Source organism: Oncorhynchus tshawytscha, linkage group LG33, assembly GCF_018296145.1.
Source record: "Oncorhynchus tshawytscha isolate Ot180627B linkage group LG33, Otsh_v2.0, whole genome shotgun sequence".
NCBI lineage: Eukaryota > Metazoa > Chordata > Actinopteri > Salmoniformes > Salmonidae > Oncorhynchus > Oncorhynchus tshawytscha.
The window spans coordinates 49,352,110-49,379,714 of NC_056461.1; the positions used below are offsets into that span (position 1 = coordinate 49,352,110).

The 27,605-nt window shown below is 45.1% G+C and overlaps 1 protein-coding gene across 1 annotated transcript; it reads left to right on the plus strand.

Moving 5' to 3' along the window:
- The first annotated feature begins 67 nt into the window (after positions 1-67).
- On the plus strand, positions 68-27,008 carry vps36 (vacuolar protein sorting 36 homolog). The gene is made up of 14 exons (XM_042311248.1): positions 68-270; positions 580-648; positions 814-884; positions 1,052-1,076; positions 3,979-4,068; positions 8,653-8,739; positions 10,947-10,979; positions 11,154-11,231; positions 17,315-17,449; positions 19,177-19,242; positions 21,872-21,936; positions 22,590-22,674; positions 23,614-23,690; positions 25,915-27,008. The coding sequence occupies exons 1-14, from the start codon at positions 175-177 to the stop codon at positions 26,006-26,008; spliced, it is 1,071 nt and encodes a 356-aa protein (XP_042167182.1). The 5' UTR covers positions 68-174; the 3' UTR covers positions 26,009-27,008.
- Positions 27,009-27,605: the final 597 nt, after the last annotated feature.

Consider the following 27,605-nt stretch of genomic DNA (forward strand, 5'->3'; position numbering starts at 1 on the left):
TAGGCAGATACTGTGAAATAATAGATTTATTGATCATATTTTCAATCAGGCCGCGGGGCGCAAACAGGCACATTTTTGGACCCCCTTGAGGAAGTAGACACGGAAATGTCTTCGGATCTGTGAGAAGTTGGCAAATATTTATTTATACTTGTATTTTGTGTTGATTCAAGTAAAATGGACAGATTCACATGGTCAAATGGTCTTCTGGAAATGAATGAAACATTGGTGATTCAACAACGAGGTGTCAAACTTTATGACGGAGAAGACAAGGTATGATGTTAACAAGCTCGCATTGCCAGGCAAGAAAAACAGCTAGTTAGCTAAGTCGGTAACGTTACATTGTTAGCTAGCCATCTAGCTAAATGTGTTCTTTGAAATAGTGGAATAAATCTAGTCAACTAGCTAATCGGAAATAAAATAACGTCACTGGTTGGTTGCATGGGCGTGTTTTTGCCTTGACAAACACGTTTACGAGGTCATTGTTGATGTTTACAACCGTGCTGTCGGACCAAATACACATTTCTGCCTGCCCCATATCTGACCGTTTGTTGTCCCTCTCTCGCTCTGTCTTTCCACCAGGCCAAGTTGGATGTTGGAATTGCTCTGCTGAGTACTCACCAGTTAATATGGAGGGACCTGAAGAATCATGTACAGTGACACTTCATAAAAAATATACATTCAATGGGTAACACCCACCACAGCTTTATCTGCATATTAGCCAGTGTGATTTTGAATGCTTTTCTTGACCTTTTCCATGTTCCTGATATGATGGTGTCTAGTATTTACTCTCCTAACGTGTGTGTGTCTGTGTAGGAATGCTGCATAGCCATACCCCTTTCTCAGATCATCTACTTTGAGGAACAAGCTGCGGGTATCGGAAAGAGGTGACTCCCAATTAAACCATGTAGCCTATTGAAACAATACCCACCACTTTGTAGCAGGACAACTCACATGTCACATATATGTACGCGTGACTACTATAAGTCGCTTGGATAAAACAGAACATCCCCCCCTCTCTCTTGACTATGCTTTCACCATTGATCTATGACAGAACACCCCCTCTCTCTCTTGGCTATGCTTTCATCATTGATCTATGACAGAACCTCCCCTCTCTCTTGGCTATGCTTTCATCATTGATCTATGACAGAACGTCCCCTCTCTCTCTTGGCTATGCTTTCATCATTGATATATGATAGAACATCCCCTCTCTCTCTTGGCTATGCTTTCATCATTGATATATGATAGAACACCCCTCTCTCTCATGGCTATGCTTTCATCATTGATATATGATAGAACACCCCCTCTCTCTCATGGCTATGCTTTCATCATTGATCTATGACAGAACACCCCTCTCTCTCATGGCTATGCTTTCATCATTGATATATGATAGAACACCCCTCTCTCTGGCTATGCTTTCTGATATATGACAGAACACCCCTGCTCTCTTGGCTATGCCATCATTGATATATGATAGAACACCCCCCCTCTCATGGCTATGCTTTCATCATTGATCTATGACAGAACATCCCCCCTCTCTGGCTATGCTTTCATCATTGATCTATGACCAGGACCCCCCTCTCTCATGGCTATGCTTTCATCATTGATATATGATTCTCTCATGGCTATGCTTTCATCAATATATGACAGAACACCCCTCCTTCATGGCTATGCTTTCATCATTGATCTATGACAGAACCTCCCCTCTCTCTCATGGCTATTTAATCATTGATTATGATAGAACACCCCCTATTATCATGGCTATGCTATTATTGATCTATGACAGAACCTCCGCTATAGGCTATGCTTTCATCATTGATATATGATAGAACACCCCTATTATGGCTATGTTTCATCATTGATCTTGATTACTATTATCTGAGATAGTGGTCCACCTTATTATTAGCCAGGACCCTATTCTATTAAACTTCCTTAAAGAGCATTAGTATTATTATTATTATTATTGTATTATTATTATTGTATTATTATTATTATATTATTATTATTATATTATTATTATTATAGTATTATTATTATTATAGTATTATTATTATTATTTATTATTGTATTATTATTATTGTATTATTATTATTGTATTATTATTATTGTAGTATTATTACTATTATAGTATTATTACTATTATAGTAGTATTATTACCATTATAGCAGTATTATTATTGTATTATTATTATTATTATTATAGTATTATTACTATTACTATTATAGTATTATTATTATTACTATTATAGTAGTATTATTACCATTATAGTAGTATTATTACCATTATAGCAGTATTATTATTATTATTGTATTATTATTATTACTGTTGTAGTATTATTATTATAGTATTGTCATTATTATTATTATTACTATTATATTATTGCTATTATAGTATTATTATTATTACTATTATAGTATTATTAGTATTATTACTATTATAGTATTAGTATTATTATTGCCATTGTATAAGTATTATTACTATTATAGTATTATTATTATTATTGCTATTATAGTATTATAGTATTATTATTACCATTATAGAAGTATTATTACTATTATAGTATTATCATTATTATTACTATTATAGTAGTATTATTATTATTAGTACTATTATTATTATTACTGCTATAGAAATATAATATTACTAGTATAGTATTATTACTACTATAGTATTATTACCGGTATTACTACTATAGTAGTATTATTAATACTGTTATAGTATTATTGGTATTATTATTATTACTACTATTACAGTATTATTATTATAGTATTACTGTTATTATAGTATTTTTATTATTACTACTATTACAGTATTATTATTATTATTATAGTATTACTGTTATTATAGTATTCTTATTATTACTATTGTAGTATTATTATGTTATAGTATTATTTACCAGTATAGTGTTATTGTTATTATTTATATTATAGTATTATTCCTTCTCTAAATATGCAATGAGAGTAGTACCTTTGGAGACTGCCTAGTGACACTATGAGAGTAGTACCATTGGAGACTGCCTAGTGACACTATGAGAGTAGTACCATTGGAGACTGCCTAGTGACACTATGAGAGTAGTACCATTGGAGACTGCCTAGTGACACTATGAGAGTAGTACCATTGGAGACTGCCTAGTGACACTGAGAGTAGTACCATTGGAGACTGCCTAGTGACACTATGAGAGTAGTACCATTGGAGACTGCCTAGTGACACTATGAGAGTAGTACCATTGGAGACTGCCTAGTGACACTATGAGAGTAGTACCATTGGATACTGCCTAGTGACACTATGAGAGTAGTACCATTGGATACTGCCTAGTGACACTATGAGAGTAGTACCATTGGAGACTGCCTAGTGACACTATGAGAGTAGTACCATTGGAGACCGCCTAGTGACACTATGAGAGTAGTACCATTGGATACTGCCTAGTGACACTATGAGAGTAGTACCATTGGATACTGCCTAGTGACACTATGAGAGTAGTACCATTGGATACTGCCTAGTGACACTATGAGAGTAGTACCATTGGATACTTGCTAGTGATACTGTAAATATTTTATGAGTAGTAAGATTGGATACTTGCTAGTGACACTGTAAATATTTTATGAGAGTAGTAATATTGCATACTGCCTAGTGACTCTGTAGATATGTGATTGGCCTTGTGTGGCTCAGTTGTTAATCGCGTGAACAGACTGTAACTGAAAGGTCTGGTTCCAATCCCGAGGTGAAAAAAATCGGCCTGTTCCCTTGAGCGATGGGGACTTAACCCTAATTAATCCCTGTAAGTCTCTCTGGATAAGAGCATCTGCTGAATGACTGAAATGTGAATGTACACGAATGGAAAATACCATCGAATGAGCAGTGAGTGAAACTGTCGTCCGATACGTGCTGATTTAGAGCCAAAATGACACCGTGTTTGTTTTTCTATACTGAGTCTGAGCCATCATGGTGTCTGTGTCTGTCTGTCTGTCTGTCTGTGGGTAGTTCTTCAGGAGGCTGACCGAGGAGTTGAGCCAGAAGAGATGGGAGAGTACGCCCATGTCACAACCCATCCCTACGGCAACCAACTCACAGGTCAGAGGTCGTCATAGAACAGACAATCTATTCTATTCCACTCTGCTCTGCTATACTCTACTTAACTTCCTACTCTATTCCACTCTCCTCTGCTATACTCTACTTAACTTCCTACTCTATTCCACTCTCCTCTGCTATACTCTACTTAACTTCCTACTCTATTCCACTCTCCTCTGCTATACTCTACTTAACTTCCTACTCTATTCCACTCTCCTCTGCTATACTCTACTTAACTTCCTACTCTATTCCACTCTGCTCTGCTATACTCTACTTAACTTCCTAGTCTATTCTGTTATGGCCTTGTGTGGCTCTGTTGGTAAAGCACCTCTTATATTCTGATTTAATATCTAACTGAGATGCTAAGACTTCCAGGAATACGGTGGTACTGTTTCACCTAGGGATGTTAATTAACGAACGGTAAATCTCCCCAAAAATACATTAAACCGGTGACGCTTATCGGTCTATAGGGCCATTTGTCAGATTTGAACAAATCCCGTCAGTCATTAAAACAACGGCGCAGTGTCTGGATCGACCAGAATTATTATTTTCTAAATGACAAAGGATAATGTACAGTGAGTTTATAGCAGGGAAGATTTGATGGTGGTGGGGGCCACAAAACATCTGAAAATGTTGCAGTTTTAAAGCCAGTTTGCTGCAATTCTACATATTTTGCCATGGGGTGGAGAGAAATGTTTGCAGTTTTAAAGCCAGTTTGCTGCAATTCTACATATTTTGCCATGGGGTGGAGAGAAATGTTTGCAGTTTTAAAGCCAGTTTGCTGCAATTCTACATATTTTGCCATGGGGTGGAGAGAAATGTTTGCAGTTTTAAAGCCAGTTTGCTGCAATTATACATATTTTGCCATGGGGTGGAGAGAAATGTTGCAGTTTTTAATATGATATCTGAGTGAGACTGACTAACAAAATCAATGAGGATCTCTGGACGCTATTTCGACCTTGATTACTAAGTTTAGTTAGCTGATTACTAAGTTTGGTTAGCTGATTACTAAGTTTGGTTAGCTGATTACTAAGTTTGGTTAGCTGATTACTAAGTTTGGTTAGCTGATTACTAAGTTTGGTTAGCTGGTTACTAAGTTAGCTGTCTAAAATGGAGCTGACAGGGACTAATTGAGTGACTGACCTACACTACATAACCAACAGTATGTGGACACCTGCTCATCGAACATCTCATTCCAAAATCATGGGCATTAATATGAAGTTGGTCCCCCCTTGCTGCTATAACAGCCTCCACTCTTCTGGGAAGGCTTTCCACTAGATGTAGGAACATTGCTGCTATAACAGCCTCCACTCTTCTGGGGAGGCTTTCCACTAGATGTTGGAACATTGCTGCTGGGACTTGCTTCCATTCAGCCACAACGGCATTAGTGAGGTCGGGCTCTGATGTTGGGCGATTAGTCCTCACTCACAGTCAGCGTTCCAATTCATCCCAAAGGTGTTTGATGGGGTTGAGGTCAGGGCTCTGTGCAGGCCAGTCAAGTTCTTCCACACTGATCTCGACAAACCATTTCTGTATGGGCCTCGCTTTGTGCACGGGGGCATTCTCATGCTGAAACAGGAAAGGGCCCCAAACTGTTGCCATAAAGGTAGAAGCACAGAATCATCTAGAATGTCATTGTGTGTTGTAGCGTTAAGATTTTCCTTCACTGGAACTAAGGGGCCCGAACCATTAAAAACAGCCCCAGAACATTATTCCTCCTCCACCAAACTTTTCAGTTGGCACTATGCAGTCGGGCAGGTAGCGTTCTCCTGGCATCCTCCAAACCCAGATTCGTCTGTCAGACTGCTAGATGGTGAAGCGTAATTCATCATGGCAGAGAACACGTTTTCCAGAGTCCAATGGCAGCAGGGCAGAGATTTGATGAACTGACTTGCTGGAAAGGTGCCGTCCTATGACGGTGCCACGTTGAAAGTCACTGAGCTCTTCAGGAAGGCCAATGTTTGTCTATGGAGATTGCATGCCTGTGTGCCCGGATTTTATACACCTTTCAGCAACAGGACTGGCTAAAATAGCCAATCCACTCATTTGAATCGGTGTCCACATACTTTTGTCTGTGTGTATATTTTATATATATGTGTATATATATGTGTGTATGTATATGTATATGTATATATATATGTATGTATGTATATGTATGTATATGTATATATATGTATATGTATGTATGTATATGTATGTATGTATGTATGTATGTATGTATGTATGTATGTATGTATGTATGTATGTATGTATGTATGTATGTATGTATGTATATATGTATATATGTATATGTATGTATATATATATGCATGTATGTATGTATGTATGTATATGTAAGGATGTCGACTAGGAGTTAATATTTTTGACTGTTGCTTTATGGGCCCCTAGTTGTTAAAATATGGAGCAGGGTACATGTGCTGTTGTTCCTAACCCCTTTCCTTCCTCTCACCTACTGGGACTATTGTTGCTTTGTGTGTGTTGTTTTGGTCAGACCTATCATGTAGTCTATCCCTATGATTATGTATATATATATGTCTCTCCCTATGTATTCTCTCTGTATGTATCCCTATATGTATGTATCCCCTGTGATTCTCTCTCCCTGCGATTCTGTCTCCCCCCTGTATTCTCTCTCCTCCCCTGCGATTCTCTCTCCCCCCTACGATTCTATATCTATGTATGCGATTCTCTCCTATCTCCCCTGTATGATTCTCTCTCTCCCCTGTGATTCTCTCTCCTCCCTGCGATTCTCTCTTATCTCCCTGCGATTCTCTCTATATATCTCCCCTGCGATTCTCTCTCTCCCTGCGATTCTCTCTCTCTCCCTGCGATTCTCTCTCTCTCCCTGCGATTCTATCTCTCTCCCCTGCGATTCTCTCTCTCCCCCTGCGATTCTCTCTCTCCCCTGCGATTCTCTCTCCCCTGCGATTCTCTCTCCCCCTGTATTCTCTCTACCTGTATATTATCCTGTATATTCTCTCTGTATATGTATATATCCCCTGCGATTCTGTATCTCCCTGCGATTGTATCTCTATGTATATATCTATACTGCATTCTGTATACATTCTATGTGATTCTCTCTATGTGATTCTCTCTCTGTGTATGTATATGTGTATATATGCTGTGATTCTCTCTCTCCCCTGTGATTCTCTATGTATGTATATTCTATATATGTATGTGTTCTGTCTATCTCTGTGATTCTCTATCTATGTGTGATTATCTATGTATGTATATGTAAGGATGTCGACTAGTGAGTTAATATTTTTGACTGTTGATTCTTTATGGGCCCCTAGTTGTTAAAATATGGAGCAGGGTACATGTGCTGTTGTTCTCTAACCCCTTTGATTCCTCTCACCTACTGGGACTATTGTGATGCTTTGTCTGTGATTGTTTTGTGATTCTCATCAAGGTGATTCTCTCTCTGTGATTCTCTCTCTCCCTGTGATTCTCTCTCCCCTGTGATTCTCTCTCCCCCTGTGATTCTCTCTCCCTCTCTGTGATTCTCTCTCTCTGTGATTCTCTCCTGTGATTCTCTCTCTCCCTGTGATTCTCTCTCTCTGTGATTCTCTCTCTCTCCCTGTGATTCTCTCTCTCTCCCTGTGATTCTCTCTCTCTCTCTCTCTGTGATTCTCCCTGTGATTCTCTCTCTCTCTGTGATTCTCTCTCTCTCTCTCCCTGTGATTCTCTCTCTCTCTGTGATTCTCTCTCTCTCTCCTGTGATTCTCTCTCTGTGATCCCTCTGTGATTCTCTCTCTCTCTCCCTGTGATTCTCTCTCTCTCTGTGATTCTCTCTCTCTCTGTGATTCTCTCTCTCTCTCCTGTGATTCTCTCTCTCTCTGTGATTCTCTCTCTCTCTGTGATTCTCTCTCTCTCTGTGATTCTCTCTCTCTCTCTGTGATTCTCTCTCTCTCTCTCTGTGATTCTCTCTCTCTCTCTCTCTGTGATTCTCTCTCTCTCTGTGATTCTCTCTCTCTCTCTCCTCTGTGATTCTCTCTCTCTCTGTGATTCTCTCTCTCTCCCTGTGATTCTCTCTCTCTCTGTGATTCTCTCTCTCTCTCTCTGTGATTCTCTCTCTCTGTGATTCTCTCTCTCTGTGATTCTCTCTCTCTCTCTGTGATTCTCTCTCTCTCTGTGATTCTCTCTCTCTGTGATTCTCTCTCTCTGTGATTCTCTCTCTCTCCCTGTGATTCTCTCTCTCTCCCTGTGATTCTCTCTCTCTCTCTGTGATTCTCTCTCTCTCTGTGATTCTCTCTCTCTCTGTGATTCTCTCTCTCTCTGTGATTCTCTCTCTCTCTGTGATTCTCTCTCTCTGTGATTCTCTCTCTCTCTGTGATTCTCTCTCTCTCTGTGATTCTCTCTCTCTCTGATTCTCTCTCTCTCTGTGATTCTCTCTCTCTGTGATTCTCTCTCTCTCTGTGATTCTCTCTCTCTGTGATTCTCTCTCTCTCTGTGATTCTCTCTCTCTCTGTGATTCTCTCTCTCTCTGTGATTCTCTCTCTCTCTGTGATTCGCTCTAATTTTCTCTCCCCCTGCGATTTTCTCTCTACGTGCGTACGTGTAAATAACGTCTCCTCTCTGGTCGTCCTACAGACAGGAAGGACGCGAGCGGTGGGGATCGTTGGCATCGAGAGGAAGATAGAGGAGAGGAGGAAAGAGACAGAGAAAAATATCTCAGAGGTGAGAAGGGAAATAAGATGGAGAGAGACACGGGTTAGAAAGAGGAGGATGAGAGACACGGGGTAGAAAGAGGAGGATGAGAGACACGGGGTAGAAAGAGGAGGATGAGAGACACGGGGTAGACAGAGGAGGATGAGAGACACGGGGTAGACAGAGGAGGATGAGAGACACGGGGTAGAAAGAGGAGGATGAGAGACACGGGGTAGAAAGAGGAGGATGAGAGACACGGGGTAGAAAGAGGAGGATGAGAGACACGGGGTAGACAGAGGAGGATGAGAGACACGGGGTAGACAGAGGAGGATGAGAGACACGGGGTAGACAGAGGAGGATGAGAGACACGGGGTAGAAAGAGGAGGATGAGAGACACGGGGTAGAAAGAGGAGAGACACGGGGTAGAAGGATGAGAGACACGGGGTAGAAGGATGAGAGACACGGGGTAGAAGGATGAGAGACACGGGGTAGAAGGATGAGAGACACGGGGTAGAAGGATGAGAGACACGGGGTAGAAGGATGAGAGACACGGGGTAGAAGGATGAGAGACACGGGGTAGAAGGATGAGAGACACGGGGTAGAAGGATGAGAGACACGGGGTAGAAGGATGAGAGACACGGGGTAGAAGGATGAGAGACACGGGGTAGAAGGATGAGAGACACGGGGTAGAAAGAGGAGGATGAGAGACACGGGGTAGAAAGAGAGGATGAGAGACAGACTGGGGAGAATACCCCATAATGACATCACAATACCCCATAATGACATCACAATACCCCATAATGAAAGAGTGAAAACGGGTTTTTATAAATTTTTGCAATTGGAAGGAGTTTGGAACCGCCAAGACTCTTCCTAAAGCTGGCCACCCGGCCAAACTGAGCAATAGGGGGAGAAGGGCCTTGGTCAGGGAGGTGAACAAGAACCCGATGGTCACTCTGACAGAGCTCCAGAGTTCCTCTGTGGAGATGGGAGAACCTTCCAGAAGGACAACCATCTCTGCAGTACTCCACCAATCAGGTCTTTATGGTAGTGGCCAGATGGAAGCCACTCCTCAGTAAAAGGCTCATGACAGCCTGCTTGGAGTTTGCAAAAAGGCACCTAAAGACTCTCAGACCATGAGAAACAAGATTCTCTGCTCTGAAGAAACCAAGATTGAACTCTTTAGCCTGAATGCCAAGCGTCACGTCTGGAGGAAACCTGGCACCATCCCTACGGTGAAGCATGGTGGTGGCAGCATCATGCTGTGGGGATGTTTTTCAGCGGCAGGGACTGGGAGACTAGTCAGGATCGAGGGAAAGACGAGCAGGGCAAAGTACAGAGAGATCCTTGATGAAACCTGCTCCAGAGCGCTCGGGACCTCAGACTGGGGACGAAGGTTCACCTTCCAACAGGACAACAACCCTAAGCACACAGCCAAGACAACACAGGAGTGGCTTCGGGACAAGTCTCTGAATGTCCTTGAGTGGCCCAGCCAGAGCCCGGACTTTGCCGGATTTGACCCCGATCCAACATCTCGACAGAGACCTGAAAATAGCTGTGCAGCGACATTCCAAACCAACCTGACAGAGCTTGAGAGGATCTGCAGAGAAGAATGGGAGAAACTCCCCAAATAAAGGTGTGCCAAGCTTATTGAGTCATACCCAAAAAGACTTGAGGCTGTTATCACTGCCAACGGTGATTCAACAAAGTACTGAGGAAATGGTCTGAATACTTATGTAAATGTGATATTTCAATATATAAATTATCAACATTTTCTAACCTGTTTTTACTTTGTCATTATGTGGTATTGTGTGTAGTTTGAGGGCTAAAACTCCCCAATTTAAATCCATTTTAGAATAAGGCTTTAATGTAACAAAATGTGGAAAAAGGGTTTTGCTTAATCTGTTAATGTATTACTCTAATGCTTACATTAATGGTTGATTCTATCTGTCTCTATCTGTCTCTATCTGTCTCTCTCTGTCTCTCTCTGTCTCTCTCTGTCTCTCTCTGTCTCTCTCTGTCTCTCTCTGTCTCTCTCTGTCTCTCTCTGTCTCTCTCTGTCTCTGTCTCTCTCTCTCTGTCTCTCTCTCTCTCTCTCTCTCTCTCTCTCTCTCTCTCTCTCTCTCTCTCTCTCTCTCTCTGTCTCTCTCTCTCTCTCTGTCTCTGTCTCTCTCTCTCTCTGTCTCTGTCTCTCTGTCTCTCCTTCTCTCTCTCTCTCTCTCTCTCTCATTCCCCCTCAGGCCTTTGAGGACCTCAGTAAGCTGATGGTGAAGGTAAGAGAGTTTTATATATGTATGAACTAGCAATATTCCATGTGCAGGCCTCTAGCGCCGGGTCGACCCTGGTCTTAAGTGTTAACGTTCATTTTCCATTTGTGACGAATACATTTTGAAATATTACACACATAATCACTCACGATAAAAACTGTGTCTCCTCTCTCTCGTTAGGCGAAGGAGATGGTGGAGCTGTCCAGGTCCATCGCCAACAAAATCAAAGACAAGCAGGGAGACATCACAGAGGATGAGGTCGGTCTGCTCTTCATCACCATCAGGGAGTTTTTCTAGGGCTGTGTCCCAAATGGAACACAAATTCCAATGTAGTGCAGTAGTTTGACCAGGGGGAATAGGGTCCCAATGTAGTGCACTAGTTTGACCAGGGGGAATAGGGTCCCAATGTAGTGCACTAGTTTGACCAGGGGGAATAGGGTCCCAATGTAGTGCACTAGTTTGACCAGGGGGAATAGGGTCCCAATGTAGTGCACTAGTTTGACCAGGGGGAATAGGGTCCCAATGTAGTGCACTAGTTTGACCAGGGGGAATAAGGTCCAAATGGGAGGTGCAGTGCAATGTGTTGTTTTACAGGGTCAGCCATACTCGTGCGGTAGTAGTAAGTAAATTAGGAACGCGTTAAGTCCCTAGACTACAGGGTTATGGTCTCTGTACCCGGTCAGTGGTTCCCAAACTTTTCACTCAGGCACCCGTTTCATCATGTGGGAACATCCTGTGCCCCCTTGCCTCCCTCCGTTTAATCAATTGCTGCTATTTGTTATAAGAATAACACCGCCTGGTTGCCCTCCCTGACCCACCGCCTGGTTCCCTCCCTGACGCCACCGCCTGGTTCCCTCCCTGACGCCACCGCCTGGTTCCCCCTGACGCCACCGCCTGGTTGCCCTCCCTGACGCCACCGCGGTTGCCTCCCTGGCCACCGCCTGGTTGCCCTCCCTGACGCCACCGCCTGGTTGCCCTCCCTGACGCCACCGCCTGGTTGCCCTCCCTGACGCCACCGCCTGGTTGCCCCCCTGACGCCACCGCCTGGTTGCCCTCCCTGACGCCACCGCCTGGTTGCCCTCCCTGACGCCACCGCCTGGTTGCCCCCCCTGACGCCACCGCCTGGTTGCCCTCCCCTGACGCCCTCCCTGACGCCACCGCCTGGTTGCCCTCCCTGACGCCACCGCCTGGTTGCCCTCCCTGACGCCACCGCCTGGTTGCCCTCCCTGACGCCACCGCCTGGTTGCCCTCCCTGACGCCACCGCCTGGTTGCCCTCCCTGACGCCACCGCCTGGTTGCCCTCCCTGACGCCACCGCCTGGTTGCCCTCCCTGACGCCACCGCCTGGTTGCCCTCCCTGACGCCACCGCCTGGTTGCCCTCCCTGACGCCACCGCCTGGTTGCCCTCCCCTGACGCCACCGCCTGGTTGCCTCCCTGACGCCACCGCCTGGTTGCCCTCCCTGACGCCCGCCTGGTTGCCCTCCCTGACGCCACCGCCTGGTTGCCCTCCCTGACGCCACCGCCTGGTTGCCCTCCCTGACGCCACCGCCTGGTTGCCCTCCCTGACGCCACCGCCTGGTTGCCTCCCTGACGCCACCGCCTGGTTGCCCTCCCCTGACGCCACCGCCTGGTTGCCCTCCCTCCCCGCCTGGTTGCCTCCCTGACGCCACCGCCTGGTTGCCCTCCCTGACGCCCTGGTTGCCCTCCCTGACGCCACCGCCTGGTGACGCCACCGCCTGGTTGCCCTCCCTGACGCCACCGCCTGGTTCTGGTTGAAGGAGATTCCCCCTGACGCCACCGCCTGGTTGCCCTAGGGTGGACCCATCTGTTGTAGATTATGACGCCACCGCCTGGTTTATTGAAGACTAGGGTAGACCCATTACTGTTGTAGATTATTGAAGACTAGCCCATTACTGTTGTAGATTATTGAGGACTAGGGTGGACCCATTACTGTTGTAGATTATTGAAGACTAGGGTGGACCCATTACTGTTGTAGATTATTGAGGACTAGCCATTACTGTTGTAGATTATTGAAGACTAGCCTGGTAGATGCCCCATTACCCCCATGAGATTATTGAGGACGCCACCGCCTGGTTTATTGAAGACTAGTGTAGACCCATTACTGACTAGCCCACCTAGCCTGGTAGATTATTGAAGACTCCCTGTTGTAGATTATTGAAGACGCCATTACTGTTGTAGATTATTGAGGACTAGCCCATTACTGTTGTTTATTGAGGACTAGGGTGGACCCATTACTGTTGTAGATTATTGAGGACTGACGCATTACTGTTGTACCGCCTGGTTTATTGCCCCATTACCTAGGGTGGACCCATTACTGTTGTAGATTATTGAAGACGCCCATTACCGCCTGGTAGATTATTGCTAGGGTGGACCCATCCTAGGGTGGACCCATGACGCCACCGCCTGGTAGATTATTGAAGACTAGTGTAGACCCATTACCTAGTGTAGACCCATGTTGTAGATTATTGAGGACTAGCCCATTACCTAGCCTGGTAGATTATTGAAGACTAGGTGGACCCATTACTGTTGTAGATTATTGAAGACTAGTGTAGACCCATTACTGTTGTAGATTATTGAGGACTAGGTGGACCATTACTGTTGTAGATTATTGAAGACTAGTGTAGACCCATGTTGTAGATTATTGAAGACTAGTGTAGACCCATTACTGTTGTAGATTATTGAAGACTAGGGTGGACCCATTACTGTTGTAGATTATTGAAGACTAGGGTGGGCCATTACTGTTGTAGATTATTGAGGACTAGTGTAGACCCATGTTGTAGATTATTGAGGACTAGGGTGGACCCATTACTGTTGTAGATTATTGAAGACTAGGGTGGACCCATGTTGTAGATTATTGAAGACTAGCCACTGTTGTAGATTATTGAGGACTAGCCCATTACTGTTGTAGATTATTGAGGACTAGTGTAGACCCATTACTGTTGTAGATTATTGAGGACTAGTGTAGACCCATGTTGTAGATTATTGAGACGCCACCTAGTGTAGACCTGGTAGATTATTGAAGACTAGTGTAGACCCATTACCTAGTGTAGACCCATTACTGTTGTAGATTATTGAGGACTAGTGTAGACCCATTACTGTTGTAGATTATTGAAGACTAGCCCATGTTGTAGATTATTGAGGACTAGTGTAGACCCATTACTGTTGTAGATTATTGAAGAGAACCCATTACTGTTGTAGATTATTGAGACTATTAACCCATTACTGTTGTAGATTATTGAGGACTAGTGTAGACCCATTACTGTTGTAGATTATTGAGGACTAGTGACCCATGGCACCCATTACTGCTTCCTATCCATTACTGTTGTGGATTATTGAAGACTATGAAGACTGTTGTAGATTATTGAAGACTAGGGTGGGCCATTACTGTTGTAGATTATTGAAGACTAGGGTGGACCCATTACTGTTGTAGATTATTGAAGACTAGGTAGATGGACCCATTACTGTTGTAGATTATTGAGGACTAGGGTGGACCCATTACTGTTGTAGATTATTGAAGACTAGGGAGGACTGGGTGGTTGTAGATTATTGAGGACTAGGGTGGACCCATTACTGTTGTAGATTATTGAAGACTAGGGTGGACCCATTACTGTTGTAGATTATTGAAGACTAGGGTGGACCCATTACTGTTGTAGATTATTGAGGACTAGGGTAGACCCATTACTGTTGTAGATTATTGAGGACTAGTGTAGACCCATTACTGTTTATTGAAGACCTGTTTTTTAATTGTGAGAATCCAGCCTATTATATTGTCGTAGATGATGTAATAATTGAGTTGCGTCTCCGTGCCGACCCCTCCACGCGCCCCACAGTTTGGGAACCACTGGGCTGGGAACAATATAGGGGCTCAAACACACACACACACACACACACACACACGGATATCCCATGTGATCTGCTTGTACTCTAATACTCTGAAAGTTAATACTCTGAAAGTTAATGGGCTTTCTGGTTGTTGACAAGGATTTAGCTGGCTGTACACACACCCTAGTATGTGAGTGGAACTAGATTTTCTGCTGCTCTACTCTGCTCACACACACACACACACACACACACACACGTTATGTTCTTCTATCCTCGGGGAAACCTAAAATACATTTCCATAAACCCCCCCCTTTTATACTGCTGCTACTCACTGTTTATTATCTATGTATAATCACTGTACAAATGACCTTGATTAACCTGTACCTCCGCACATTGACTCGGTACCGGTACCCCCTGTATATAGCCTCGTTATTGTTATGTAAATGTCTTGTTACCTATTGACTAGCCCCTTACCCAAACCCTAATGTCTTGTTACCTATTGACTAGCCCCTTACCTAAACCCTAATGTCTTGTTACCTATTGACTAGCCCCTTACCCAAACCCTAATGTCTTGTTACCTATTGACTAGCCCCTTACCCAAACCCTAATTGTAACCGTAACCCCTAAACTTAAGAATAGCCTTTGTCCTCATGGGGACGCAGGAAATGTCCCCACGAGGGAGAATTTTCCTTGTTTTACTACATCGCTGTGGGGACTTTTTAGGGATTTTTAAATCCTACACAAGGATGGAAGAACCAACACACACACACATCCATTTATGAGACATTGTGTGCTGACTGTGAGGTAGAGAGGGACATAGAATTGCAGACAGGTAGTTGAAGGGACACCTGTGTGTGTACTTGTCCTCTGAACATGACAGATTTACCTACCATGGATTTGGCTGGTGTTACACACACACACACACACACACACACTCCGTCGTGATATAATTTCACAGTAGCCTGTCCACTAAGACAGAACTGCCAGTAACCAGACATTCAGTTGGCAAAGACTGTCTTTGTTTGTTCACCAAATACCCTCAGTGGGATGTTGATTTGAGGCAGAATGTCTGGTCTACTAATGAATTAATCAGTCCTCTGTCTGGGTCTAATATCGCTCTGTCTGTTTTCTCTACCAGACCATCCGGTTAGGGTGTGCGCACACACACACACACACACACACACACGTTTGGTTTGCTATCCTTGTAGGGACCAACCAATTGACTCCCATTCAAAATCCAATTTTCCTTACCCCTAATTGTAACCCTTACCCCTAATTGTAACCCTTACCCCTCATGCCTAACCCTGACCCCTAATGCCTAACCCTGACCCCTAATGCCTAACCCTGGCCCCTAATTGTAACCCTGGCCCCTAATGCCTAACCCTGACCCCTAATGCCTAACCCTGGCCCCTAATTGTAACCCTGGCCCCTAATGCCTAACCCTGGCCCCTAATGCCTAACCCTGGCCCCTAATGCCTAACCCTGGCCCTAATGCCTAACCCTGGCCCCTAATGACCCCTAATTGTAACCTTGGCCCCTAATTGTAACCCTGGCCCCTAATGCCTAACCCTGGCCCCTAATTGTAACCCTGGCCCCTAAGCCTAATATAGCCTTTTTCCTTGTGGGGACTGGTGAAATGTCCCCACTTGCACCAATTCATTTTTTATTTTATTTTTTATTATCCTTTTTCGGTCTCACAACCAAAAAACACACGCACTTTTCATCTTAATACCTCTATTGTTCTCTCGCTCTCTCTCCTGCTGCTCTCTCTCCTGCTGCTCTCTCTCCTGCTTCTCTCTCCTGCTGCTTCTCTCTCCTGCTTCTCTCCTGCTTCTCTCTCCTGCTCTCTCTCCTGCTTCTCTCTCTCCTCTCTGCTCTCTCTCTCTCTTCTGCTCCTCTCTGCTCTCTCCTGCTTCTCTCTCTCTCTGCTTCTCTCTCTCTCTCCTGCTTCTCTCTCTCTCTCTCTCTCTCTGCTTCTCTCTCTCTCTCTCCTGCTTCTCTCTCTCTCTCTCCTGCTTCTCTCTCTCTCTCTCCTGCTTCTCTCTCTCTCTCCTCCTGCTTCTCTCTCTCTCTCTCCTGCTTCTCGCTCTCTCTCTCTCCTCTCTCTCTCCTCTCTCTCCTGCTTCTCGCTCTCTCTCTCTCCTGCTTCTCGCTCTCTCTCTCTCCTGCTTCTCGCTCTCTCTCCTGCTTCTCTCTCTCTCTCCTGCTTCTCTCTCTCTCTCTCCTGCTTCTGCTCTCTCTCTCCTGCTTCTCTCTCTCTCTCTCTCCTGCTTCTCGCTCTCTCTCCTGCTTCTCGCTCTCTCTCTCCTGCTTCTCTCTCTCTCCTGCTTCTCGCTCTCTCTCCTGCTTCTCGCTCTCTCTCCTGCTTCTCTCTCGCTCGCTCTCTCCTGCTTCTCTCTCTCTCTCTCTCTCCTGCTTCTCGCTCTCTCTCTCTCTCTCTCTCTCCTGCTTCTCTCTCTCTCTCTCTCCTGCCTCTCTCTCTCTCTCTCTACTACCAGACTATCCGGTTCAAATCCTACCTGCTCAGTATGGGTATAGCCAACCCCGTTACCAGGGAGACGCACGGCTCAGGTACCCACTACCACCTACAGCTGGCCAAGCAGCTGGGAGACATTCTGCTGGCACCACTAGAGGTATGTGATCTTAAAGTACAGTGTGTGACAGTGGTTTTGCAGCATCCTGTAGTCTGTCGGTTCGAGAACGACCGGGAACAACGTCACCCTGGACGTCACGTTTCTCTCTTCTCTCTGGAGTTTGTTCAAACACATGAGATCACTAGGTTAGCTAGGATATATATATATATATATATATAATGTATATCAGTGTTCCAGCTCGAGCAGGCTCCAGTATTTTACAAACACGACATGCTATAAAGGGATACTTTGGGATTTTGGCAACGAGGCCCTGTTTATCTACTTCCTCATAGTCAGATGAACTTGTGGACACCATGTTTAATGTTTCTGTGTCCAGTATGAAGGAAGATGGAGGTGGTTTTTCAAGCCAATGCTAACTAGCATTTGCGCTAACTTCACAGTGCCTTCCGAAGGTATTCATAGTCCTTATTATCTACATACTATCTCATTTACATAGTATGTAGATAATAAGGACAATGAATACCTATGTAAATGAGATAGGTATTCATTGTCTTTAGTATGTAGATAATATCTCATTTACATAGGTATTCATAGTCCTTATTATCTACATACATTTCACACGTCCCCGAGTCAATACATGTTAGAATCACCTTTGGCAGCGATTACAGCTGGGAGTCTTTCTGGGTCAGTCTCTCTAAGAGCCGGGAGTCTTTCTGGGTCAGTCTCTCTGAGAGCCGGGAGTCTTTCTGGGTCAGTCTCTCTGAGAGAGCCGGGAGTCTTTCTGGGTCAGTCTCTCTTAAGAGCCGGGAGTCTTTCTGGGTCAGTCTCTCTAAGAGCCGGGAGTCTTTCTGGGTCAGTCTCTCTGAGAGCCGGGAGTCTTTCTGGGTCAGTCTCTCTGAGAGCCGGGAGTCTTTCTGGGTCAGTCTCTCTGAGAGCCGGGTCAGTCTTTCTCTTTCTGGGTCAGTCTCTCTGAGAGCCGGGAGTCTTTCTGGGTCAGTCTCTCTGAGAGCCGGGAGTCTTTCTGGGTCAGTCTCTCTTAAGAGCCGGGAGTCTTTCTGGGTCAGTCTCTCTGAGAGCTGGGAGTCTTTCTGGGTCAGTCTCTCTTAAGAGCCGGGAGTCTTTCTGGGTCAGTCTCTCTGAGAGCTGGGAGTCTTTCTGGGTCAGTCTCTCTGAGAGCCGGGAGTCTTTCTGGGTCAGTCTCTCTAAGAGCCGGGAGTCTTTCCGGGTCTTTCTGGGTCAGTCTCTCTAAGAGCCGGGAGTCTTTCCGGGTCTTTCTGGGTCAGTCTCTCTCTTTCTGGAAGAGCCGGGAGTCTTTCCGGGTCTTTCTGGGTCAGTCTCTCTAAGAGCCGGGAGTCTTTCCGGGTCTTTCTGGGTCAGTCTCTCTAAGAGCCGGGAGTCTTTCCGGGTCTTTCTGGGTCAGTCTCTCTAAGAGCCGGGAGTCTTTCCGGGTCTTTCTGGGTCAGTCTCTCTAAGAGCCGGGAGTCTTTCCGGGTCTTTCTGGGTCAGTCTCTCTAAGAGCCGGGAGTCTTTCCGGGTCTTTCTGGGTCGTAGTATTTGTCCGTTCTTTCTTTTCTTCTAAATTCTAAAGATCCAGTTGGTTGTTGATCATTGCTAGACAGCCATTTCTTGCCGTACATTTTCAAGTAGATTTAAGTCAAAACTGCATCTCGTCCACTCCGGAACATTCTCTTGGTAATCAATTCCAGTGTAGGTTTGGCCTGGTGGTGTTAGGTTAAATATGAATCTCTTTCTCTCTGTTCCTGTAGGAGCGTGGTGGGATGATGGCTCTGACTGAAGTGTACTGTCTGGTCAACAGAGCTAGGGGAATGGAGGTGAGCTGAGGACACGCATACACACACATATACATATACACACACACACACACACACACACACACACACACACAATTTTTGCATCTGAGCTCCTAGAGTGTGCGGCTCTCTTTTATTTTCTAGTTTTCTACTCCGCTAGCCAGCACCTAAATAGATGTGCGTTTTCTTTTTCTCCTATAAAGTTCTACTGCGATCATAACAAAAGGTTTTCCTACTATTTATAGTTTACAAACATATAGACGCAACATCTTAAGTGTTGTTCCCATGTTTCATGAAATTAAAGATCCCAGAAATGTTCCATACACACAAAAAAAGCACATTTCTATCAAATGTTTTTTACACAAAATGGGTTTTACATTCCTGTTAGTGAGCATCTCTCCTTTGCCATCATAATCCTTTCCCCTGACATTTGGCATGTATATCAAGAAGGTGATTAAACAGCATGATCATTACACAGGTGCACCTTGTGCTGGGGACAGCCTATAACATTTATCTTTTGGTCCACTAGTAAATGAAAAATCTACCAGCCACTCAGATTTTTTTCAACAGCCCTAATATTTTTTTCACAGCTAAAATTACAAAAAAATAATGATAATAATGAGCATGCTTTGTGATGTTTCTAAAACAATAAATGTATTACTAGGAAGAAGTAATGTGGTATATTGGTAAATTCTTTAATTTAATTGTTTGTGACCGGAGTCTTTTACCCAAAATATCAAAGATGAGACAAATGTTCACCTGCCCCTTTAAGGGCAGGAGGTTACCGTGGTAACGCGTCATGTTTGTGAGATTGATTCTGACAGGTACAAGCGTTACCTTGTCTTCCCTAGCAACTCAAATATAGAAAAACAACCTAGCTTGAACAAAACAATTTATTTAGCCCAAAAAAAAATACGACACAAAGTCTCACTTCGGTAGACTTTCCTTTCAAGGACATTTTTAAGCCAACTTTTATGCTTTGTGAATGAAACTGTGGGTTTTCACAACTGAAGAATTTCTGCACAAACTGTCCGAAACCATTTCAGGGAAGCTCATCTGCGTACTCGTCATCCTCACCAGGGTCTTGACCTGACTGCAGTTCGATGTCGTAACCAACTTCAGTGGGAAAATGCTCACCTTCGATGGCCACTGGCACGCTGGAGAAGTGTGCTCTTCACGGATGAATTCCGGTTTCAACTGTACCGGGATATTGGCGGGAACTGGAACATGCTGTGTGTGCCCCATGGTGGGGTTATGGTTTGGGCAGGCATAAACTATGGACAACGAACACAATTGCATTTTTACCAATGGCACATTTGAATGCACAGTGATGCCGTGACGAGATCCTGAGGCCCATTGTTGTGCCATTCATCCTCCTCCATCACCTCATGTTTCAGCATGATAACGCACGGCCCCATGTCACAAGGATCTGGACACAATTCCTGGAAGCTGAAAATGTCCCAGTTCTTCTATGGCCTGCATACTCACCAGACATGTCACCCATTGAGCATGTTTGTGATGCTCTGGATCGACGTGTACCACAATGTGTTCCAGTTCCCACCAAAATATCCAGCAACTTCGCACAGCCATTGAAGAGGAGTGGGACAACATTCCACAGGCCACAATCAACAGCCTGATCAACTCTATGAGAAGGAGATGTGTCGCCCTGCTTGAGGCAAATGGTGGTCACACCAGATACTGACTGTGTTTCTGATCCGCACCAGATACTGACTGGGTTTCTGATCCGCACCAGATACTGACTGTGTTTCTGATCCGCACCAGATACTGACTGGGTTTCTGATCCGCACCAGATACTGACTGGGTTTCTGATCCGCACCAGATACTGACTGGGTTTCTGATCCGCACCAGATACTGACTGGGTTTCTGATCCGCACCAGATACTGACTGGGTTTCTGATCCGCACCAGATACTGACTGGGTTTCTGATCCGCACCAGATACTGACTGGGTTTCTGATCCGCACCAGATACTGACTGGGTTTCTGATCCGCACCAGATACTGACTGGGTTTCTGATCCGCACCAGATACTGACTGGGTTTCTGATCCCCTTTAAAAAGAATTGAAGGTATCTTTGGCGGATGCGTATTTGTATTCCCAGTCGTGTGAAATCCATAGATTAGGGACTAATTAATTTAGTTAATTCTTAACTGTAGCTCAGTAAAATCTTTGAAATTGTTGTGTTTTTATATTTTTGTTCAGTGTTACTTTTTTATAAACAATACCTCCCTTTCTTTATTATTCTCTCCCCTCTTTTCCCGCTTCTCTCTACTCCTCTCTCCTCTCGTCCTCTCTCCTTCTCTCTACTCCTCTCCTCTCTCGTCCTCTCTCCTTCTCTCTCATCCTCTCCTCCTCTCTACTCCTCTCTACTCCTCTCTCCTTCTCTCTCATCCTCTCCTCTCTCCTCCTCTACTCCTCTCTCCTTCTCTCTCATCCTCTCCTCCTCTCTACTCCTCTCTACTCCTCTCTCCTTCTCTCTCATCCTCTCCTCTCTCCTCCTCTACTCCTCTCCTCCTCTCTCCTACTCTCTCTCTCCTTCTCTCTCGTCCTTTCTCCTTCTCTCTACTCCTCATCCTCTCCTTCTCTCTCCTCCTCTCTCCCTTCTTTCCCCCCTTCTTTCTCGTCCTCTCCTAGCTGCTGTCTCCAGAGGATTTGGTGAATGCCTGTAAGATGTTTGAGTCGCTGAAGCAACCACTGAGGTCAGTGTGTGTGTGTGTGTGTCATAGAGGAATCGGCCGAGCTCTTCCTGTTTGACTTCCTGTTGTTGGAGGCTGTTTCCTGTGGCCATGTCACTTCCTGCCCCTTCCCAGAGATTCAAAAGAAAACAGAGAACTCAGACCCAGGCCACTTTCCAATTGTTTTCCTATTTCCTATATAGTGCACTACTTTTGACCAGGGCCCATAGGGTTGTTTTTCAAAAGTAGTGCACTATATAGGGAATGGGGTGCTGTTTGGGACTCATTCCTGGTCCTTCTACTTACTTGCCTAAAATGAAAACCTACTGACTCTGTGTTAGAGCAACAGGAAAACCATTGTAGTGGAACAACTGTCTAAAAGACAGACTGTTTTCTACCATCCTCACTGTGTTACTTTACCAACTCCCTGTTAAACTTCATTCTTTTCATTTCCATCACCCCCTTATTTCTCCCACCTTTTATCTTCTCCTCTCCCTCCCTCCGTCCTTCTTCTCCTCTCTCTCTCCCTCTCTTCCTCTGTCCCCCATCTCCCTCCATCCCCCCTCTTTCTCTCTCTCTCTCCCTCCGTCCCCTCTTTCTCTCTCTCTCTCCCTCCGTCCCCTCTCTCTCTCTCTCTCTCCTCCGTCCCCTCTTTCTCTCTCTCTCTCTCTCTCCAGGTTGCGTATCTTTGACAGTGGTGTGATGGTGGTTCAGCTGCAGTCCCACAGTGAGGAGGAGATGATCTCTTCGGCCCTGGACAACGTAAGAATCACAATCACTTTTATTCACCAAGAACATTTACCCAGAATGACACAGTGAGTTGGTGCTGCTAGTGATAATTGGGCCTGGGGGTTTCACACTGCATTCCAGGCCACTTGTCCTAGGGCTGCATTCCACCTCACTTGTCCTAGGGCTGCATTCCAGTTCACTTGTCCTAGGGCTGCATTCCAGTTCACTTGTCCTAGGGCTGCATTCCAGTTCACTTGTCCTAGGGCTGCATTCCAGTTCACTTGTCCTAGGGCTGCATTCCAGTTCACTTGTCCTAGGGCTGCATTCCACCTCACTTGTCCTAGGGCTGCATTCCACCTCACTTGTCCTAGGGCTGCATTCCACCTCACTTCGCTCTATAGTAACTAACTTACTGTAACATGTGTAACCATGGCTCTATAGTAACTAACTTACTGTAACATGTGTAACCATGGCTCTATAGTAACTAACTTACTGTAACATGTGTAACCATGGCTCTATAGCAACTAACTTATTGTAACATGTGTAACCATGGCTCTATAGTAACTACTAACGTACTGTAACATGTGTAACCATGGCTCTATAGTAACTACTAACGTACTGTAACATGTGTAACCATGGCTCTATAGTAACTACTAACGTACTGTAACATGTGTAACCATGGCTCTATAGTAACTACTAACGTACTGTAACATGTGTAACCATGGCTCTATAGTAACTACTAACGTACTGTAACATGTGTAACCATGGCTCTATAGTAACTACTGTACTGTAACATGTGTAACCATGGCTCTATAGTAACTACTAACGTACTGTAACATGTGTAACCATAGCTCTGTAGTACAGCACTTGTTTTCTCTTGTATGGACCAGCCAAACACAAGGTGACTTTGTTTTCTCTCTGTCTCTCTCCTCTCTTCTCTCTCCTCTCTTCTCTCCTCTCCCTCCCCCGTAGGTAACTGATAAAGGCTCTCTGACAGCTGAGGAGTTTGCCAAGCTGCTCGGTCTCTCTGTTCTTCTGTCTAAAGAAAGGTAGGTACCACTACTCACTCTCTAATCCCTGACTGGATATAGAACTACAACTCCCATCGTCGCCCACTGTATATAGAACTACAACTCCCATTGTCACCCACTGGATTGAACTACAGCTGTCCTGATTATTGTTGATAATACACCATATGAACAGAAGTATGTGGACACTTGGTCATCAAACATTTCATTCCAAAATCATAGGTGGCAGGTAGCCTAGTGGTTAGAGTGGAGGGGCGGCAGGTAGCCTAGTGGTTAGAGTGGAGGGGCGGCAGGTAGCCTAGTGGTTAGAGTGGAGGGGCGGCAGGTAGCCTAGTGGTTAGAGTGGAGGGGCGGCAGGTAGCCTAGTGGTTAGAGTGGAGGGGCGGCAGGTAGCCTAGTGGTTAGAGTGGAGGGGCGGCAGGTAGCCTAGTGGTTAGAGTGGAGGGGCGGCAGGTAGCCTAGTGGTTAGAGTGGAGGGGCGGCAGGTAGCCTAGTGGTTAGAGTGGAGGGGCGGCAGGGTAGCCTAGTGGTTAGAGTGGAGGGGTGGCAGGTAGCCTAGTGGTTAGAGTGGCGGGGCGGCAGGTAGCCTAGTGGTTAGAGTGGAGGGGCGGCAGGTAGCCTAGTGGTTAGAGTGGAGGGGCGGCAGGTAGCCTAGTGGTTAGAGTGGTGGGGCGGCAGGTAGCCTAGTGGTTAGAGTGGAGGGGCGGCAGGTAGCCTAGTGGTTAGAGTGGAGGGGCGGCAGGTAGCCTAGTGGTTAGAGTGGAGGGGCGGCAGGTAGCCTACTGGTTAGAGTGTAGAGGAGGCAGGTAGCCTAGTGGTTAGAGTGGAGGGGCGGCAGGTAGCCTAGTGGTTAGAGTGGAGGGGCGGCAGGTAGCCTAGTGGTTAGAGTGGAGGGGCGGCAGGTAGCCTAGTGGTTAGAGTGTTGGGCCAGTAACCAAAAAGTCGCTGGATCGAATCCCCGAGCCGACAAGGTAAAAATCTGTCGTTCTGACCCTGAACAGGCAGTCAACCCACTGTTCCTAGGCCGTCATTGTAAATAAGAAATAGTTCTTACCTGACTTGTCTAGTTAAATAAAGGTTAAATATAAGATTTTAAAACATTTAAAAAAAATGTTATGTGGAGTTGGTTCCCCCTTTGCTGCTATAACAGCCTCCACTCTCCTGGGAAGGCTTTCCACTAGATGTTGGAACATTGCTGCTATAACAGCCTCCACTCTTCTGGGAAGGCTTTCCACTAGATGTTGGAACATTGCTGCTATAACAGCCTCCACTCTTCTGGGGAGGCTTTCCACTAGATGTTGGAACATTGCTGCTATAACAGCCTCCACTCTCCTGGGAAGGCTTTCCACTAGATGTTGGAACATTGCTGCTATAACAGCCTCCACTCTTCTGGGAAGGCTTTCCACTAGATGTTGGAACATTGCTGCTATAACAGCCTCCACTCTTCTGGGGAGGCTTTCCACTAGATGTTGGAACATTGCTGCTGGGACTTGCTTCCATTCAGCCACAAGAGCATTAGTGAGGTCGGACACTGATGTTGGGCGATTAGGCTCGCATTTGCCGTTCCAATTAATCCCAAAGGTGTTCGATGGGGTTGAGGTCAGGGCTTTGTGCAGGCCAGTCAAGTTCTTCCACACTGATCTCAACAAACCATTTCTGTACGGACCTCGCTTTGTGCACGGGGGCATTGTCATGCTGAAACAGGAAAGGACCTTCACCAAACAGTTTGGAACTCGGTAGTGAGTGTTGCAGCCGAGGACAGACGATTTTTATGTGCTTCAGCACTTGGCCGTCCCGTTCTGTGAGCTTGTGTGGCCTACCACTTTGTGGCTGAGCCGTTTTTGCTCCTAGACATTTCCACTTCACAATCACAGCACTTACAGTTGACCGGGGCAGCTCTAGCAGGGCAGAAATTTGACGAACTGACTTGTTGGAAAGGTGGCATCCCATGACGGTGCCAACGTTGAAAGTCACTGAGCTCTTCAGTGAGGCCCATTCTACTGCCAATGTTTGTCTATGGAGATTGCATGGCTGTGTGCTCGATTTTTATACACCTGTCCGCAAAGGGTGTGGCTGAAAGACAAATCCACTAATTTGAAGGGGTGTCCACATACTTTTGTAAATATAGTGTGTTATAAATTATTACAGTTTATTATTCAGTAGTGTGTTCGGTTGATAACGTGACACGTTTCTGTCTCAATCTATCTATCCCTCCTCTCTGTCCCTTTGTCCCTCTGTCTGTCAGGTTGTTACTAGCAGAGAAGATGGGTCACCTGTGTAGAGACGACTCCGTGGAAGGACTACGGTTCTACCCCAACCTTTTCAACAGTCAGGCTTGATGTAAACGCGTCCAAATAGTACCCTAGTCCCAGTATAGTGCACTGCTTTTGACCAGGGGTCCATAGGGTTTTAGTGCACTATAATCGGTTCTACTAAAAACTCTTCTCCACTCATGTCTGATCTGAGGACAGCATGTGTTGTGGGTTCAACGACTGGCAAACCAAACCCCACTTCTCAGTTGTACCGGGTATACTACGAAGCAGGATCAATGAGTTAGCCAACTAACTTGCCTAAATACTCTGAAATTATATTCTCAACATGCTTTTTTTTTTTTTTTTTTGAGAAAGATACATTTAAAATGGACATGGTCTAATAATTTTATTCAGATAATCTCTCAGTTTAACTTTCTTAACGAATCAGAAAATTCAAAAGATATTTCTGTTTGTTGATTTTAAAGTTACCCGACCAACTAGTTGATCCTGCATTGTAGCAGAGCCCTCCGTATCCATGGTTACTGCGTTGTGTTGATACAGTAGAAAAGAGAAGGGTGACATCTATCCCAGACCTCACCTTGCTAGCACAAAGGGTGTTGTTCCTACGACTGTTCTCTGGACTCTCTAGAGCCGTTTGGGCCTTAGAGCGCTGGAGGAAAGTCAAATGTATCAGAATATATCTCGTCTCCTTAGTCCCAGACAACAATAATCTAGAATAGATGTGAATGGTTAATAAGGTAAAGGTTTTTTTTCCCGTGTATTGGATAATAAGGTTAACGTTGTCTGTCTCGATGCTTTCAGTTTGATATCAGGTCTGTATCTGACATCATCAACATTGTACCTAGTGTTGGATCTCGGTAACACTGTGGAACTAAGTTGTAAAATACCAAACTTCTCGTTTGAATGTGTAAAGTGTGTTTACTGTTGAAACCTTTTACAGGTGCAACGTCTCAGTACGTCTGAAACCTCCTTTTTGAAGAGAGTCTTAAATAACTCTCACGTTGTACCCATCACCCCATGCAATGTGTTCCTTTACTTGATAAAGACTGGGTAACATAATGGTCAACGTGCTCCTTCATTCAACGTCAATTAGTTATTAACCTGTAACTGTACCGATATCAGCTAGTCTGTTTGTCTCTGGCTGGCTGGCTGGCTGGCTAGCCTGTCTGTCTGTCTGGCCAGCTAGCATGTCTGTCTGTCTAGCTAGCCAGTCTGTCTAGCCTGTCTGTCTGTCTAGCTAGCCTGTCTGTCTGTCTAGCTAGCCAGTCTGTCTAGCCTGTCTGTCTGTCTAGCTAGCCTGTCTGTCTGTCTAGCTAGCCTGTCTCTGTCTGTCTGGCTAGCTAGCGGCTAGCTAGCCTTCCTGTTTGTATGTCTGTCTGTTTAGCCTGCCTGGCTAGCCTGCCTGTGTCTGTCTGGCTAGCTAGTCAGTATATCTGGCCTGTCTAGGCTGTCTATCTCTGATTCTTTGTGTCTGTTGAACCAGGCTACTTTACAGTGTTAATAGGACCAGGCTACTTTACAGTGTTAATAGGACCAGGCTACCTTACAGTGTTAATAGGACCAGGCTACTTTACAGTGTTAATAGGACCAGGCTACCTTACAGTGTTAATAGGACCAGGCTACTTTACAGTGTTAATAGGACCAGGCTACTTTACAGTGTTAA

Coding starts and splice junctions, on each gene's coding strand:
- vps36 (XM_042311248.1), top strand. CDS start 175: ATGGACAGATTCACATGGTCAAATGGTCTTCTGGAAATGAATGAAACA. Junction 885..1,051: donor GCTGCGGGTATCGGAAAGAG/GTGACTCCCAAT, acceptor GATCTATGACAG/AACACCCCCTCTCTCTCTTG. Junction 1,077..3,978: donor CCCCTCTCTCTCTTGGCTAT/GCTTTCATCATT, acceptor GTCTGTGGGTAG/TTCTTCAGGAGGCTGACCGA.